At 36.6% G+C, this 19,221-nt stretch overlaps 2 protein-coding genes across 33 annotated transcripts in view; one reads left to right on the top strand and one right to left on the bottom strand.

Moving 5' to 3' along the window:
- The window catches only part of NEK7 (NIMA related kinase 7), a 157,985-nt gene that overhangs the window by 53,892 nt on the left and 84,872 nt on the right, over positions 1-19,221 (bottom strand). For all 8 annotated transcript variants that reach the window (XR_013382403.1, XM_077902356.1, XM_077902359.1 and 5 more), the window contains 3 exons: positions 17,919-18,059; positions 4,136-4,198; positions 2,439-2,549 (listed from right to left, as the gene is read on the bottom strand). Coding sequence is in view for 7 of the 8 variants with exons in the window: in XM_077902356.1 (XP_077758482.1) it covers positions 2,439-2,549; positions 4,136-4,198; positions 17,919-18,059 (315 nt within the window). In the remaining variant the exon portion in view is untranslated. The remainder of the gene's footprint in view (positions 1-2,438; positions 2,550-4,135; positions 4,199-17,918; positions 18,060-19,221) is intronic.
- The window catches only part of LOC144316452 (uncharacterized), a 58,743-nt gene that overhangs the window by 2,418 nt on the left and 37,104 nt on the right, over positions 1-19,221 (top strand). For 8 of the 25 annotated variants that reach the window (XM_077902367.1, XM_077902366.1, XM_077902370.1 and 5 more), the window contains exons 4-5: positions 1,926-2,059; positions 4,551-4,775. The exons of 8 other annotated variants lie outside the window; for them this stretch is intronic. In XM_077902367.1, coding sequence (XP_077758493.1) covers positions 1,926-2,059; positions 4,551-4,631 — 215 coding nt within the window. In that variant the 3' untranslated portion in view covers positions 4,632-4,775. 9 more of the 25 variants (XR_013382414.1, XM_077902364.1, XR_013382407.1 and 6 more) reach the window with 8 other exon arrangements.

Below are 19,221 nucleotides of genomic sequence, written 5' to 3'. Positions count from 1 at the left end.
ACAGTTTGTACTAGTGGTGGGAAGTCCCTAAAACAGAAAATCAGATAACCGATTAGAAGTGAGTCACTCTCACCATGGGACTTTAAACAGTCAGCTCAAAAAAAAAAAAAAAAAAAAACACAGCTCGATAGCATTCTGTGATAAAAATAAAAATATTACCTCTCTGTTATGTAGTATTTTTATATTTTACAAAGCAATCTCAAAACTGCCTCCATCTTATGGATGAGGCAACTAAGCCTACGAGAAGTTAAGTGGCTGACACTGCACTCATCACACTGGCGAGCAGGGTTCCCAGCTACTGCTAGAGAACCTGTGAGCTCCTGGATCAGAGAATTTGTCAAGGCTTTGTGATGGAAGGCAAATTGTGTATGCATCGACATCTTTCTGGGGAGAAGGTCAAGGGTTTTCTTCTGATTTTTCAAAGGAGTTCTGTGATATAAAAATCTTTCAGGGCCACTAAAGGAAAACAAACACATGAAATTTTGTATCAGATAAACCCTAATTTCAAATATCAGTTCTTCTGTTTACTAGTAATGATGACTATCTTCTCCCAAGTGTCAGATCGACGCCCAGAATCCTTTTGAACAAACAGCAAATACGGTAATATATATAAAGCATCTAACATTGTTTTTAAGAATGCCTTACAATAACTCCATGTAGCAGAGATTACAGTTGTGTTCCATTGTCTGTTGAGAGACTGGATATACAGACAATGCCCAGATCATAGAAAAACAGAACTCTGAACCACAGCCTTCAGCAACCCGACCAGAAAGCCAACCTTTAATCCATCACAAACAACCAAGGACGCCAGCCTGCTATGTCAGGTGTGCAGGAAGCCAGATTGCTGTCTCCAGTGACAATGCAGGAAGCTAAATAATAACTCTATAACAATCAGCCCCAAGTCCAAGTGCCCAGGACTTGATTAATAACTGACAGCTTCCCTAATTTTTGTCCCTGTACCTGCAGATGAGATGCCCCACTTTTAAGCACCTCATGTAAAGCTTCTGTATGACAACAGCCTCTAAACAGGTCATACCTAAAGGTTTATTTTTCCCATTATAAAGATTTTCTATTTCTCTGCCTGCCTGTGAATCTCTGTCAAAGCATTAATGACAATGGTCGACTCCCTTGATACAGCAAGCTCTGAATAAATAGTCTTGCTTTTCTCATTTGGTTTGTCTTCACCGATTTCCACCTTGCTCAACAGGTCTTCCTGGTAAAGTTTAGCTTTAGTAATTAAAGTTTAGCACATGATCAGCCAAAAGAAGGCTATATATGCCAGCCTCCCTTGCAGCTACACATGTTCATAAGACTAAATTCTGGCCAAAGGGATGAAGCTAAAAATGTGTGGCAGTATTCAGTAACATGCCTCAAGGTACAGCCAGCAAGTACTCTGTGTCCCTACATGCCTAGGAAAGGTGACTCGATCAGCTGCAAATAGGCTTGGTTTCTGAGAATTTGATAGATCAGAGCTGCCATAACAGCCCCAGAATTTTATGTAACAGAGAAATATAACTGATAACAATAGTAATACAGCAGCAGCTTCCATTTGAATAGCCTTAGCATGTGTGAGACACAGTTCTCATGTCTGAATAAATGTCAATTAATTATTTACAACAATTCTATGAAGTAGAATTGTAGAATTTTCATTATTTTGTTTTTGAAAAACTGTGGTACACAGAAGTAACTTCCCTAAGGACAAGCAGTTTTTAGAACACTGAAATTTGGGGATTTCTGTAACTTGTAGCTGAACTTAAACCCAATGAATATGCTCTTGGAAAAGACAAACTTTTAAGTGGTTGAGTTAGGGTTTGATGTGCAAGGTCTGAATGAAAAGTCCACTTTATTCTTTGATGAATCCCTTGTAGGAACAGATTAGGATTCACTAGATTGTCTTTCTGTCCCCCTCTGCCTGATGTCCAAAGATACAAGATCAAGGGTGGTCTGCTCAAAAAAATCAAGTTGTGAAATTTTAACTTCAGCTTACAGAAGACAAATCTGTTGGTCTACTTCCAAGCTGATTTCAGAGTGCTCACACTTCTTAGTTCAGTATCACCAGGTAAACCAGGTTCATAATCACTACTATTTTATCATTCGTTACACATTTACCACATGTTAAAGTATTGAACTGAGGTCTTTAAAGTTTCTGATATATCTGTATCTTTTTTTTTTTTTTTTTTTTTTAAATTTTTATTTATTTATGATAGTCACAGAGAGACAGAGAGAGAGGCAGAGACATAGGCAGAGGGAGAAGCAGGCTCCATGCACTGGGAGCCTGATGTGGGATTCAATCCCGGGTCTCCAGGATCACGCCCTGGGCCAAAGGCAGGCGCCAAACCGCTGCGCCACCCAGGGATCCCTATATCTGTATCTTTAAAGAGCAATTCTATCAGAAAAAATAAATACTTAGTTTAAAAAACAAACAAACAATGCCTTACCTTTATCATTCTGGATAGATCACCAGCATCAGCTAATTCCAAAACTATGTTAAGTTCATTATCTTCAATGAATGATGCATAATATTTAATTACATTTGGATGGTTGAGTTGCTGATGGAAAAAAGACACACACACACAAAACGGGTACCAGAAAGTTTTCTTACTGTAAATTCTCAAGAATCACTTATAGTTTCTTAAGAATAAACTTAGTTACTGCTTTGTACTTTTAAATTATAGAAATCTTAACATGACAGTGTATTTTCTTTAGTGAATTTTGAAACAAATATTGTAATTATTGAAAATATTAGATATCAATTGATTTTATTTTAATGTTTTATTAGAAATAAATTATGACCTTAAAATTTTTTAAAGTATGTGCTATATCCAATAAATATATAAATAGAAACAAATGGCAGAAATACAGCATCAACTGCTAAAAATCGTATCTTTCAAAATGGGCACTGTCATTAATGGCACTCAATGGTAAATAAAGTATTCCTTTTCACTCTTATTTTGAAGTTGGCTCTATCCTCATGTAACTGCAGCCAGTGATTTAAAACAAAATAAAAGGACATCTACTAATCTCTATAGGTTTTACATCAATTAATATAAATATACAGAGTTTAAGTTTACCTATAGGTTGATTTGTTAAATGATCCTAAGAAAAATTTCACCTTATAGAATATATGCATCAGTCTATACATATTGATAATCCTTTTATATGATTTGTTTTCTGTTCAATCTTTAAGCAAGTTAACATAAGACAAATAGTTTCTCAAAGAAAACTATTCAAGAATTCTCCCAGAAAAAAAAAAAAAAAAAAAAAAAAGAATTCTCCCAGAGTGTATATATATGATTTTCTTCCTTCTACTTACAGGTTTTTCCTCCACATCTTCTATGACAATATATTTTATTTCTCTAATAACAATTTATATATATATATATATATTTAAAACTGTTACTTCATGGCCCAGGAAATAACTACAACTAACAAAACAGATGGAAAGCATGGTTCATTTTGATCTCTTATCTTCTTTGATAAACTGGATTCATTTTAGGCACAAACAAAAATGTATGGCATAAAAAACATCCAAGTCTTATCTAACAGTTAAAAATATAATAACGTAAGCTACAGCATTCCTCAAAGGAAATTTTACTAGAATAAAAGCCATGCAGAGATAACTGAAATTTCAATCATATCCTTTGAGTGGATGAGAAACTGAAAAGCTAATTCTGACATACTCTTTACATCATCCTTTCTAAGGATGGAAAAAAGATACAGAAATATTATATAAAGCTTGTGCCCATTTGGATCAGTTCATATTCTCAATATATTACATCTTGAGATAATACTGATAGCATTTATGTTATTTAGCCTTTAGAATATGTCTAATTGGGACAGTCAAGAAAAAAATTCTTTAATGTTTTATGCCCATTTTCTCTATTTCCTAGTTTCAAATGGCAGGGGGGAAAGGGGAGCTAATCTTACCTAATGTTCAGATTAAATTATTTTACAATGAATCCAAAAAATAACCACATTCTTCCATATACTGAGACACAAATTTATATAATGTTACTGAAAACCGGTGTGGCATAAATTTTAAAAATCTTTTTGCTTGTAAGTGTAATATTTTCATAAAGCACTTTAATTAACATGCTCATCTATGTTCAAAATAGTCAACAATGTGTTTATTTACCTTAAGGAGATCGATTTCTTTGATACAATCAGCACGTGCTTTGGCATCCATTAAATCAAATATCTAGAAAGAGAATCCAGAATTATTTAATAAAACAATAATCTGTGGTTTAAGACACCATGTAAATAAATGCATTATAATACTTTACATGTAGTTATATACATGCTAAGAAATTTTCTTCCCAATTAGCTTTCTAGGAGCTCTGAAGGTCTTTTATCTCCTGTTCCTTCCAAAGGCAGTGAGTAATAAAATAAGAAAAGAGAACTGTTAGATATTTCAAGTCTTCGGTTCAAATGAAAGAGAATGGATGTTGTGATCATAATACAATAAAATAACAGCTAATATATATGAGACAATTAATATGTGCTGAATACACTGCACTAACTACCTCATTTAATTGTCATTTAATCCTTAGGAAGACAACAATGTTAGTATTCCCGTTTCACAGATGAGGAAAAAGCTTAAGAAACAGACAAAAGTTCACACAGCTAATTAATGGAGTTGCCTGGATTCACTCTCAGAGTTACCCAACTCTAACCCAAGCTCTGAATCATTATCTACACAATCAATATCTAAAAGATCTAAATGCACGGGATAGCACTCCAAGGAGATAAAAAATGGTTCTTTTCTTTGGAGAGAGGTATGACAAAGCCTTACCCTTTATAAGGATAAAGCACAGACATATATACAACACATAAACATATACAGTCTTATCTGTGGAATTAAAATTTCATAAGGGAGAGGAAGTAATTAGGAAAAACCATCTGAAAAGGCTCCTTGAGTGTGATAATGAAAAAAAGGTTGAGAAATATCGGTCTGATGTGAAAAACATAAAAATAATGTAATCAAAGGGATATTTAGGATTCTCTGGTAACCAAGAACTCTGAATGTTCTAAGTAAATGGAAAATAAACAATAAATTTAAAAAACCAATATACCAAATATTGTAGAAAATATCTGGATAAGTTAGTACTATGAGCTGATGAAAACCCTACTGACATAACAAAACAACTTCAATGACATTTAGAGTCATCAACTTGACCAAGTCTTCCTGATTCAGACAGCTGGTATGTTCCAGGAGAAGTAGGTGCGTAATTCAAAAGGAGCAGCACAATCCAAGGCTTTGTGACTTGAGAAGTTATTGAACATCTACTATCTACCATGTAATCTCTCTTTACATACATATGTTGCCATCATCTTCACCATGTTTTTATAAAGTAGGTAGCACTGACTCCAATTTAGAATGAGGACTCAGGTTCAGAGAGATTAAATATGTTTAGCGTCATAAAATCAGTGACAGAACAAGAAATTGAATCCAGATCATTCCAGCTCCAGAGTCTGCATTTTCTTCAATGCCTCAGGCTGTTGTGAAGTCTAACACATATACAACTAGCTAATAAGTACTAAAATATATGTATGTGCAGAGAGTAATATGAGAAATCTAAAGAAGAAATCTCCATGTGAAGAGTGGTAATATTAAAACACATGGGTAATATTAAAGCCGAATGTTGAAAAAATTTTAAGATCCTGCTTCCCAGAAATAACAGATACTAAGGCATAAGATTACATAAGGAAATATAGAATATGCAGGTACAATTACAACTTGTAATACACAACTTTTACTCAATAACATTCTTAATATCTAAACACAGGCATATTTCTTTCTGATCTTCCCCTTCCTAAAAAAAAATTAAGAAGTATAAATAAAAATTTTAAGCAAAAAACAAAAAACAAACAAAAAAAAACCAACTCACTTTCTTAAAGGATCTTAGCTTTTGCTCCTTTCCTTCTTGTATAAATTTTTGTGTGTGTTGGAGAATGAAAGTAGCAGTCATATGCAATATGACTATACACATTTTCACCTAACACCACAGCAAATACTTCTATTTCTAGGCAGCCTTCAACTTTATTAATTTTCTAATGAAAATTTTGAGTATTGCTTATGTTTTTCAAGTGTTAATGTATAATAGATAAGAACAGCAAATTAATATCTGAAAAAATAAAAAAATTCTATACTATTTAATGTGTTTTATTTTTATTTAAAAAGATTTTATTCATTTACTCATGAGAGACATAGAGAGAGAGGCAGAGACACAGGCAGAGGGAGAAGCAGGCTCCCTGTTCGATCCCGGGACCCCGGGGTCATGACCTGAGCCAAAGGCAGATGCTCAACTACTGAGCCATCCAGGAGTCCCTATTTAATGGGCTTTTTAAAAAAAGATTTATTTGAGAGAGAGTGTATGTGGGTATATGTGAGAGGGGGTAGGGGCAGAAGGAGAGAGAATCTCAAGCAGACTCCCAGCTGAGATGCAGGGCTTGATCCCAAGACCTTGAGATCATGACCTGAGGCAAAACTAAAAGACAATGAATAGACTAAGCCACCCAGGTGCCCCTCCCTTTAATGGTTTACAAAGAGAGGGAGATAAACTAGATGGCATCAAATTTCCTCCCACTTCATTCAAACAACAGAAAAGGAAATGTGTGTGCTAGTAACGTGTATCAGAGAGTGTGGCTTCACTTTTCTCCATTAGCAGTAAATCTAACCAGGCTGACCACAGTCAATTCATACTACTATGACTTCAGATGGAGTGGAATGGTAAGGAATGAAATGAAATGAACAAAGAAAGGACAGGGATCCCTGGGTGGCGCAGCGGTTTAGCGCCTGCCTTTGGCCCAGGGCGCGATCCTGGAGACCCGGGATCGAATCCCACATCGGGCTCCCGGTGCATGGAGCCTGCTTCTCCCTCTGCCTATGTCTCTGCCTCTCTCTCTCTCTCTCTGTGACTATCATAAATAAATAAAAATTAAAAAAAAAAAAGAAAAAGAAAAAAGAAAGGACAAATCACCATCACAAAAATTACATAAAATATCTACTAAGAAATTTTTTGTAAACATCGAACCCTCATAGATATCAAACTTTGGTAAAATGAGATTATATTAGCTATAAATGGATACTAATAGGAGGAGAAAAAAAAATGAACTACCAGCATTAAAGCACAAAGAGAGGGATGCCTGGGTGGCTCAGTGGTTGAGTGTCTGCCTTCGGCTCAGGGGCTCACGTCCTCAGGTCATGATCATGAATCCTGGGATCAAGTCTCGCATCAGGCTCCCCATAGGGAGCCTGCTTCTCTCTCTGCCTGTTGTCTCTGCCTCTCTCTTTGTATCTCTCATGAATAAATAAATAAAATCTTAAAAAAAAAAAAAAAGCAAGCACAAACAGTATAACGCTACTTACTGAAGGAAAAATTTTCATATAAACATAATCCTTTTCAAGAGCATCATAGTTTTATTCTACAGGTAGACAATTAACATAAATAACTTGTTCATGTTGTTGCTTTCTTTTATTCACAAAACCATGCTGTCAATTGTCATCAGATTTTATTATAGATATAAATAAGAAAACGAGCTTGCAGTCCTTCAGATGCAAGCTGTCAGATGCAGATTGCAGATGCGTACACAGAACACAAACACACAATCTAATAAGCGCTACTTGTACAAAGTGATGTGAGAACCTCAAGGAAGTGGAGTATGGCTGGCAGGGATTAGCTGGGCAGGACTCATATATGCAGGAAAGCATAATTCACTTCAGCAAGATCCCTTATAGAAATAAGTAAAATCAAAAGTTTATTACTATAAAGAAAAAAGCTTTACACCTAGCAATTACATAGAGAAAAGCCATTCATTCCCCAAATTGCCAAATGAGGCTCAAAAATTTGGTGTTACTAATGTAACATGTTAAATAATACTATATATTAATGTAGACAAAATTTTGAGCTTGACATTACAGTTATGAAATACACACACACAATATTTATGCCTAAAAATCAAAATGGCAAGAGAAAAAACAGATTACCTCCAAATCATGAATGCTAATGCTATGCTCAGGACCTACTAGTCACAATGGACTTGAGATAATTCAAAGAAATGCAGGGAAGAACAAAATTTTAAATGTCTTTGACCTTGAAGAAATTCCTGAAAATGTTTTTTAAGAAGAAAGGGAAAGGAAATTCTGGTGCTAGTTATTAAAATGAAGAAAATTACAAACTTGGAGGCATGTATAAATTTAATCTCCCAATAATCAATGTCTCTATGATAGGAAAAATATTTAAAAAGCAAACACTAGTGAATGAGATGAGAAAAAGATGAGTACAGGAGCTTTAGGAAACCCTAACCAGACACAAGATACTAAGGTAGAAGTGTGCTTCATAGAAACTGTGAATTTCTAATTCAACTTACAATTAAATAATTTAATATTACAAATTAATTTTTATTTTTAAGTGAATTCTTAGTAATATCAAAGTCTCCCCTCAGTCACTGAGAGATAAGTGTTCCTGGCACATTTGAGGCAAAACGAAATTCTGAACCAAATACATTTATAAATACGTTTAATTGGGAATTCAGCAGTATCTTATCTTTTTCTCTTAGCCAGGAAGTCAAGAGAAAAATAAAAGCTGGATCTTTAGATTAAATCACTCCCAGACATAGATTCAAGACTGTCTGATTTCATGAACAAGAAAAAACAACATATAAGGGGAAAAAATCTGGATTTTGTGAAAATATTTTTCTTAGAATATTTACAAGCTTATCTTCAGACAGCATCTTTTTGAGCTCTACTAAAGATTCTTTGGGATTTTAAGCTATATACTTAGTAAGAGCAAAGTTAACAGCAATGTTTAGGCAAGTGTTAAGTTCTTGTTTAGGCAAGGCTAATAAGTTCTTGGTACTTTCTGAATCACTTTAAAAGTTTGTTTTGTCATCTAAATTTTGCCAAAATTTACTCATGACCAATCAAAGTAAAAAGGGTATCTTTAAGAGGAAAATGAGGTCTTCTAGTAATTTAACATAAATATCCTTGAAAAGGCATTTGTCAATTTGTTAGAAGAAAAACATTTAAAACGTAGCAATGAAAGTACTTAAAAATATATATTAAAAAGTTTGAAAAACGTGGTATATCTCACTTTAAATAAACCTTATATAATGAAAATCTTACCCAGATTATCTCCTGGGCCTCACCAGCTTTACAGAGCCTGAATAAATGAACTGAGCCACTTGTCCCTAAATTGAGTCCCTGTATTCTAAGTGACAAACCTCAGTTGTCCCTGGATTATGCCCTTCTTCATCCCAGTGTTCTTGCCTCTCTTGATCTGGTGCCCAAATGCTTCCATCCCTTTATTCCAACTGCCCGACGCCTGTACGGACCATCCTCTAACCGTGATTGGAGTGACAGGAGAGGAGGTCTAAGGAATATTTTTGCTATTAGCCTGCAAATTTCCGATTCTCCTACATGCTGACTGGTAGGCAGACTTTCCCTTACAGAACCTCTCTCTTTAATTTGAAGGGATAGAGGATGGTGGTGAGGGGAGGGTGGAAAATCCGTAGCAGAAGGACTGTGACCTCTCTAGATATAAATCACAAATCACTGAACAAGTTAATCCTAAATAACTGAAGTCTCTACCACCAGCACTTCCCTGAGTAAATAAAGATGCACTCGAAAGGGTGGGGAGACAGAGCTGGAGTGGAGATGGGGGCACAACTTAAGCGAGGTGAGTGCAGGAAGAGTTCTACACAGACGCCAGAAACCTTTCTCCCTTTAGAACACCAAGCCCTGCGATTTAGCTTCTGTCCACCTTCCTCTCTTAACACAGCAACACATTTAAACTGCAAATTACAAGATAGTCCTCAATTTCTTTCTTGTGGATTCCTTACGGTCCTGGCAAATGATGGTATGGAACTAGGTATCAATGTGTGGCACTGATTATTCTTTGACTATTAAAAACACTTTTGTTTCCAAGGAAATGCCTTTTAATTCAACAGGCTAGAGGTGATCTGACTTCAAGTGCATCAGGAAGCCTTGCTCAACAGACTTCCTTAAAATTAAGAAAAAGAAAAAAAAGAAGAAGAAGAAGAAGAACAACAACAACTCTATCAAAGAAAATTCACTTTTGTTCAGATTTTATGAGAGCTTCAAGCTCAGCAGAGCTTAGTCAGGGCTTCTATAGATGAAGGCAGCACCCTATGGAGGTACATAGGGCTGTGAGTGAGAATGTGGCTAGAGGTGAAGTGAATGACTCAAAATTAAAACCATGAGAAATGATCCAAAAAGAGTAAGGAAAAGAGAATTGATTGAAGGGGATGGAAGAGAGAAGCCACTGAAGGGGACAGAAGAGGGACACCAGAGAGGGAGGAGAATCTAGAGTATGGAATCTCAGAAAGCACAAGAGGTAAGTTCTAAGACGCTGCAGGCAGATGTTGAAGCAACAGATTGTACAGAGATGTCAGTGAAAGTCAGATAATGCTATTACAGGCAGAGAAGGCAAGCTGATGTAGGCAAATGGGGCAATTGGTGAAAATGTCTCCAAGGAGACAGAAAGGAAAAATCCCACCCAAGCACAGGTAGGATTAAAAGAATCAGAACAGCTCTGTGATCCTGACAACACAATGGTCACAGAGACTGTTTCGGTCACAGGAGATGGTATTCTCGACTGATCATGAATGTATTCGAGTGGAGGCTGAGGCTTCAGGGTAGCAGTTCTTAACTTCCACCATGGATATTATAATCACCTATCTGCTGACTTGAGGTTCTTCTTATCCTGTGGTTAACACAGATGCAAGTGGGAAATATCAGAGACTGCATGTCCAAGAAAACCACAGCAGCGACAAGAACTCCAAGACATACCCTGGACCCTTCTGTGCTATGGCACATGGAACAATGGTTACATGTGAAGAGAGAAATGAAGAAGTACACAGTGCAGATTAACCATGACTGGGGATTAGCAACACAGGGAGAGATTCTAAAGTAGAAGCATCTGCAAGAGCTGACAAAGGTCCAACAAAGTTAACAACTGAAATCAGACCTTATATAAGAGGTCTGGGGAATACAGCACAGTGCGTCCATGGTAATCAAGATGAGCCCAAGGAACAAGTTTTACTGCAAAGAAGAAATGGGAAAGAAGTGGGAATTTAATTAGGGAATTTTGAGAGTTTGAGGCAGAATCAGTACAGTGTAGGGTACGCCCTGATGATGGACTAAGAAAGCTGACTGAGGGCCATGGAGTGGAGGCGTGGTGAGAAACCATGAGGCCTGGTCTCAATAGAGTCAACACAGCACCCAGCAGTGGGCAGAGGAAAAATGAGAGCTAGGTGTTAAAAATATTAAAAAGAAAAAAAAGAAAAGAAAAAAGAGAAGAGAAGAGAAGAGAAGAGAAGAGAAGAGAAGAGAAGAGAAGAGAAGACAAAAAGTACTTTAGATTACCAGAAAAGGGATAAAGATGGAAAAGAAAAATTTAATTGGATGACACTGGTTTCAAAGGTGGAGGAATGACAGGTGGTTGAATGTAGAATGCGGTCTGAAGCGGGAGGGAAAGTAAGCCCTAATGAAGAGGATTCCACTGTGCCCCAAGTCAAGAAGGAGAAGCATGTGATACTGGAGAGGGTTGTGAGGAAAGAGCAAATGTCAGAGGAAAGGCAATATTCATTTAAAGAACAAGAACTATAGAACTATTTGTGGAAAAAAGGTCAAACGTACTACCTCGTAAAACCTGCCTCCTACGTGAAAGCTATCCTATGACTCTATTTGCTTTTATACATTCTTTTAGTTCTAATGTTTACAAAGTTTTAGAAATATCTTATTTTGTAATTTTTGTTTATATTGCCAATAATATTATTTATTTAACAGCTAAACATTTTTCAATTAATAATGTTTGGCCTTGTTATTGCTGTGTATGGAAGAGGGCAAATCCATATTCTACACAACAGTCTGTGCAGTCTTTAAAAAATATACCACATTTTATCATCACCTGCTTAAGCTCCTCCAATGGAGCTTTTCATTACCCTTATAAAACATAGAACACATAAATAGTATATAGACCTCTCTTCATGGCCTACAAAAAAAACCTCTCAAATTCTTTCCTGCCATGCTCTATAACCCCATGCTACTTCCCTTCCTCACTCCACTCATGAGGGTCACAACTATCTGTTTTTAATATATTCTAAGTCAATCCTATTGTCCAAGGCTGTTCTCTATGCCTGTAATCCTATTCCTGCTCTTCAGATGGCTGACTCCTTATCTTCCACTTGAGTTTAAATTCCACATCCTCAGAAACGTTTTTCCATCTAAAAAGCCCTCCTTCTGGGAGCCTGGGTGGCTCAGTGGTTGGGCGTCTGCCTTCGGCTCAGTCATGATCCCAGGGTCTTGGGATTGAGTCTCACATTGGGCTCCCCTGCTTCTCCCTCTGCCCCTCCTCCTGTTCATGCTCTCTTTGTCTCATGTTCGCTCGCTCTCTTGACTAAATAAATGTTTTAAAAATATTTTTAAAATAAGTAAATAAAAATAAAAAGCCTTCCTTCCCCCCACCTAATTTGTTTGTCCTATCACATGACAGTCATTTCCTTCTTAGCTATAATTATTTATAATTATATAAATGTTGAACTCAATTATTCTATCTCAGTGCTGAGTACAATGTCTGCCACACAGTAGGTCCTCAGTAAATAATAATTGAGCATATAAAAAATCTTCAACAGCATAAATAAAAAGTTACTTCAACTCTATTTATTCACTGGGTTTGGCCACTAGAAGACTTTTTACCACTTAAAATTTTTAAGAAAAACCCATACAACCAAAACCTACATGTTAGCATAATAACCCTAAGGCACCATAAAATGCTAAAGAAAAAAACAATGTGAAAAATCAAAAAAGGACAAAGGACTGAATTATTTCATGGATGTCCATTCCCTCATTTAAATATTTTAATGTTGATAATCTATTTATGCCCTGTGTCGTAATTCATTGAAACTGTAAAATATTGTTAACTAAAATGCCCTATTCTCAAAAACTTCAATAAAACTAAAAATTTGCTCAATTTCTTATATGCCTAAGAAATGCCTAAGATAAAATTGCACATACCATAAATATAATTAAGGAGCTTTGGTTTTTAAGACAAAAGCCTGTGTCTCCTTAACAAGTAAAACAGCATCAATTACTAAATGCTTCCTATTTTTCATTTGTCCAAATAACTATTGGAAGGTTCAAACAAAATCTATAGAGATTATATAATGAAGCTGATAAAAGCTGCAGAATGAATTTAGTAACACAATGAACACTGAAAAAGAGACTACAGAGTTGTAGAGATTATGAACGTATTCTCATCTATACACTATGGAAGACACTCTCATTGCTCACAAATTTCTAAATGTATGCAATCCCAATTTCTAATACATGAAAACATATAGTTTCTACATTCTACAGAATGTAGAAACTAAAATCAACATATGTGGAAAAAAAGCAAGTTCCACTCAATACACTTTAAAAAGTTACTTCTCAACGATTGTTTTATTATCATAATCAACTGTAAGTAAAAGCAATAAACATCAAAGAATATTTGTCCCTTCAGGAAGCTGTTTTGAGATAACCCTTGTATCAAAAGGGTGAATTTGAACAAAGTGCATTATCACCTTACCTTTGTAAATACTACAGAAAAGTACCTTCCATTCTAAAAAAACGTCACTGACAATGGATGTCCCACGGGAAACCAGTGTTATCTGGACATATAACTTAAGAGTAAGCAAAGAGGACTAAGGATCAAAATAGTTCACCGCCTCTTAGAAAGTTAGGGTAACAAAGATCAAAGAACTGAGACACAATGAGACCCAAAATTCATACTCTAGTACCATGTCATCAGACTGGTAACATACAAATCAATAGAGATTAGGTGGACCAGATCAAAGTAATTCTTTGACAGTCTGCCAACACAAAGAGCTGAGCTTCTGAGACCCAGCTCACCTCCTCTGTGACGCCTTATCCCAATCTCCTCACCCATGTTCCTGGAGGCACTCTCATTACAGTGCCTATCTTGTGATTTTAGAGGTGTCTCTGTTGCACTTCTATTGGAATCCCCATGAGTCTCATTATTTGTCGATCTCAATAATCCTGGAGTTTTCCATGCTGACCCCCGAACACAAGGTGATCAATATACTAACACTAGGTGGAATGAGTGAATGGGCAGGACAAAGGGACACATCAAAGAGGGGAAACAGGGAGAGATGGGAGCAACATCGGCACATGGAATTTCAAAAACGTCACATCAGTTAAGACACCATCTTAATTTTGGCAAACAAATCATGATGAGATGTGGGTACATTTTCCCAAAGACTGGTTCATTTTGCCATATACTGTAGGTTCTCAGATCTGTTTATGATTTCAAAGAAGTGATGTGCATTCAGAACACACACTCTTCTTTCCACACACAGGTAACAGGCAAACCTATATAAAAGTCACCAGACCTTAGGACACTGGTGCGTTTTGTTTTTTGTTTTTTGTTTTCGTTTTGTTTTTTTTTTTTGTTTGTTTTTGTTTTTTTTTTTAAGGTCTTGAAAAAATGAGGCTTGATATTGTGGGGCAAAGTAAGGAAATGCCTTGGAAACTAAGCCGAGGGGGGGAAAAAACCCCAACAAACTAAGCTGAGGAATCTGGATGGTAATTCTAACATGTCTCCTTAATGACATGGAAGCAGACAAATGACTCGTAAGAGCAGCACTTCACCCTATAAACTCAAGCAGTGTTGAGGAAAGATGCCAGAAGAGCTGGGGACAGTAATACAGCTCTTCAGACAAAGTAACAAGATGCATAAGGAAATCCAGTATTTCATTCTTTACGAATTTTTTTTAAGAGGAGCTAAGATTCTCCAGAAAGGAAGACAGTCTGGTTAACAATATTCTTAAACATCTTCTTTTTAAGCTACAGAGATTTTTTTTTTTAAAGCAAGAAGCGCAAAATTTATTGTTGAGCACACGAGTGTAATACATCGCAGAAATCAATAACACATCTGAAAGGCAAATACATTTCTCCTCATAAAGGTTTAAGACACCATTCCCTAATTAAATAAGCTATGAGCATCTTTACAACATCATTTCTCTCTTTTATAAAGAAGCTACGTTTAAAACTGGAAGATGCCACAATATTAATACCGTATAAAGCAGATAACTGTATAATCCAAAAGGACAAACTAACTCCACATGGCAGGAGATGGCTGTCTGAGGTTTGTCATGGTGTAAAACGGGAGCAGTTGGAGGGGGCATCTAATATTGAATGGAAATATGATTGCCCAAATTAACTCAGGTCCTTTCAAATTTCCAATCAAAAAGAAGAAAAATACTGGACAGACTAGAGCCCAGCCTCTTCCCCTACACTCAGAATCAGTGGGAAGGTGGAGAAGGAAGCTGAGAAGCCTCCAGAGACCTCCAGATGATTTCTCAGTCCATCTTTGGCCTTCCCTACCTGTGGCAAATAGGCAGCTGTCCTCTTTCCAGTCCGTTCTGTGTGCTTGGTTTGTAATTTTACTTTTAAAAGAATGAACCTTGAAGATTATTATTCTACTTGAGTATCCATAGTGAATCCTTACTGTCCTATTCTTCAAATTCCTGTTCCTGGTTTCAGTGCTCTCCAGAATCTGGCCTCGCTCTGATAGCCTGGCCTATGTCCCGATTCCACCAACGGCTCAAACTGACATCTCCGTTCTGTAAACTCCTATTTAAATCAGGAATCCATGCCACAGGGCTTAACATTTAATCATTCTACGAAGACTCTTTTTCCACCGGAGTGCAGGAGTAATATGACTAGCTTCTTTTTTATTTCCCTCAGTGCCTAGAGATGCAAAGTAGAAATTCAATAATCCTTTTTTTTTTTTTTTGGTTTTATTTATTTATTCATGAGAGACACAGAGGGAGAGGAAGAGACACAGGCAGAGGGAGAAGCAGGCTCCCTGCAGGGAGCCCGATGTGGGACTCGATCCCGGGACCCCAGGATCACACCCTGGGCCAAAGGCAGGCGATCAATCGCTGAGCCACCCAGGCATCCTAATAAACACATTTAAAAAATGGATCAGAGTTCTTCTCTAATGGAATAATCCTTCCAAAAGTCATCTGCTTCATAAACATTAATATCTGCATTCTATCTTTATTTAAGATTTTATTTTTATTTATTTATTCATGTGAGACACAGAGGGAGAGGAAGAGACACAGGCAGAGGGAGAAGCAGGATCCCTGCAGGGAGCCCGATGTGGGACTCGATCCTGGGACCAGGATCACGCCCTGCGCCCAAGGCAGATGCTCGACCACTGAGCCACCCAGGCACCCCTATATTATATTTTATTAAACTGTCAGTGTCATATTAAAAGAGAGAAGACTGCTACTCTTCTAGGCTGCCAGTGAAAAAAGTCAACCTGCCCAACTATGGGAAGTAGCTTGCTATTAACTTGCAGAACCAATCATGGGTATCCCCTGTGGCTCATCATTTCCATTCTTAGGCCCAGACAAAAGCGAAATGCTTGCATGTGTGTACCAAGAAAAACAGATAAGACTAGCACAGAAGTACTGCTTCCAATAGTAAACAACTTATAAACAATCCACATGGCAAGTATCACGTAACAAGAGCAACTGAATACGATACAGCAAGTGAAAAAGATAATGTACAGCCACATGCACCAACATGTGACAACACTGATAAAAAGCTCAAAAAATACAAAGCAAACAATCAATTCATTTAGAAATGTATACAGATGTAGGGAAAACTATCAAGAAAAGCAAAGGAATGTTAAACACAGAATGCCAGACATGGTTACCTCTGAGGGAAGGTAGTGGCCAGATACAGCTCAAAATTTTTTCTAATGTTTTTTTTTTCTTAAGCCAGGTCGCAGATATGAGGGCATTTCTATTATTTTTCATATCGTATATGCCACATAACATCTTTTATAAACACTTCTTGTTTCCTCAAAAAAGGTAAGTGAAAGTTGTTCATCTCTGTGATGGCCTTTTGCAAGCACATCGATCCTCTAAGGAGTTACAAAAAGAAAATTGAGAAAACTCTGATCTCACAGGTCACTACAGAGAAAAGATGTGAGGGCTGCAGAGTTAAATAGGAAAGTCTGTGGGCAGACTACCTTATCTGAAAAATGGGAAGCAAAACTTTATGATGTCAAACAGACTCAGACAGAAAGACAAGTACTTTCTAGACCAGAGGGCAAGTGAAATTAGACTTCCTAGACTTGTTAGAGCAAAAGAAACTTTGAGGGCTCTGGTAGGTCCACTGAGGGGTAGCTCAGTGGCACTGGTACATAGGGTTAGGGGAGGACTGCGGAAGAGGATCTGGAACAAGATAAATGAATCTGAGTGGGGAGCGGAGGGGAAAGCCAGGACTGGAGAGCAAAGCTGATTCTAGAATGATACAAGATGGAAATTACAAACAGGTCATTGATCCTATAACTTAATCAATCTTCTTCATTCTTTTTTAAATCTTCCAATAAATAAAGTTAACTTCATTTTTCCTTCATTTATCGCCATTGTGGTTCTCCACATTAATTTAATACCCCAGCTTAACCTTGACTGCCACTTGCTAACTTTACACAATTCATTTTGTAAAATCTATTTTCCTATTGTGAGGCCTATGGCTGCAGCTGAGAGTTACACGTGCAGTCAGGAGCAACTGGTGAGAACTCAAATCCGCCTCTTACAATCTAGGGTTGTAAAAGCTTTTCTAGGAGCATTTTAGTTATTACTGAATCTAGGTGAACAAAACCAGCTAAATTTTTAAAGCCCAGAAGTAATATTAAAAATTAAAAATTAATTTCCACTGTGTACTACACTCAGTTCAAGCTTTTAAAGTATAATTTTTATTCCTTTCTAGCATTCTCACCTTAAGACTGTCATTACCCAGTCATTCAGACATACTCCCTTCTATTTATTATTCATATAGTATAATTTTACATTGATTTACATAATTAAAATCATCTTACCTGCACTTTTTTTAAAGCTACTGGTACTCCATCCAAGAGACAGGCTGCTCTATAAACTTCACTAAATTGCCCGCGACCGATTTTCTTTTCTATTCGAAAGTTGGCCAACGTATTATAGCCCATATCCGGTCGTAAGGCCTTCTGTAATTAAAAAAGTCAGAATAAGTTTTCAGTCACACAATATTCACATAATCATCAATTGTTTTCATATAAGTAGGTAATACCTGTGGTAAGCTTGCAGACATCTATTCATTCAACAAATATTTATTGAGTTATTCATGCTAGGCACTGATACAGTAGCAAAGTAAACAGATGGTAATCCCTACACTCAAAAGAAAAATCTGGCAGGGATGAAAAATAACAAACAGAGTAAACACGAAAAATACACAGTATGTGTGACAGGAAAGGCTAAAAAGAAAAAATAAATCAAGGAAGAAGGACATGAAATGTCAGGGGATGAGGAACATTTTGAAATTTTAGATAGGAACTCTATAAAATTACCTTCAGTTCATAGAATCTAAACTTGTCCCACTCAATCTACTGCTCCTTTGATATTTTTCTTTTTCAAAATATCTCTGACTTGAAATAAATGTACACACACACACACACACACACACACACACACACACACAGAGTCCAATCTGCCAACTAATGCACGAAAATCTTCTGAACTTCCTGAGAGCTATTTAACTTCTACAAAGAACATTTCCAGTGGCAGGGACTTTACCACCACAACATTACTTTTTTTCTTAAGGCTTTATTTTTTTAGAACAGTGCTGGGTTCATAGCAAAATTGTGAGAAAGCCCTTTGCCCCCATATATGCATGGCTCTCCCCACCCCCAACCATAGTGACACTTTTGTTACAACTCACGAACTTACACTGAACCATCATTATCACCCAAAGTTCATAGTTTATGCCTTAGGGTTCCTCCTTGGTACTGCACATTCTACGGCTTTGGACAAATGTACATACAATGACATCTATCCATCATTATAGTACTATACAGTGTATTTTTAGGGCCCTAAAAATCCTTTCTGTACCTCCTATTCATCCCGCCTTCTCCATTAATCCCTGGTAGCCACTGATCTTTTCAGTCTCCATAGCTTTGCTTTTTCCAGAATGTCATATAGTTGAAGTCATTCAGTCTATGGCCTTTTCAGATTAGCTTCTTTCACTTAGTACACAAGTACATTTTTAAACAATGTTTTGCTGTTGTTCATGAAAAAAAAAAAAAGTCATTTTTTTCTTAACTAACACTTTTTAGTACTTACTACGTACTAGCTGCCAGGAAAATAGAGATG

This window comes from Canis aureus, chromosome 6, assembly GCF_053574225.1.
Source record: "Canis aureus isolate CA01 chromosome 6, VMU_Caureus_v.1.0, whole genome shotgun sequence".
Taxonomy (NCBI): Eukaryota; Metazoa; Chordata; class Mammalia; order Carnivora; family Canidae; genus Canis; species Canis aureus.
The sequence above is the reverse complement of the archived record's forward strand: the minus strand, read 5'-3'. Positions and strand labels throughout refer to the sequence as shown.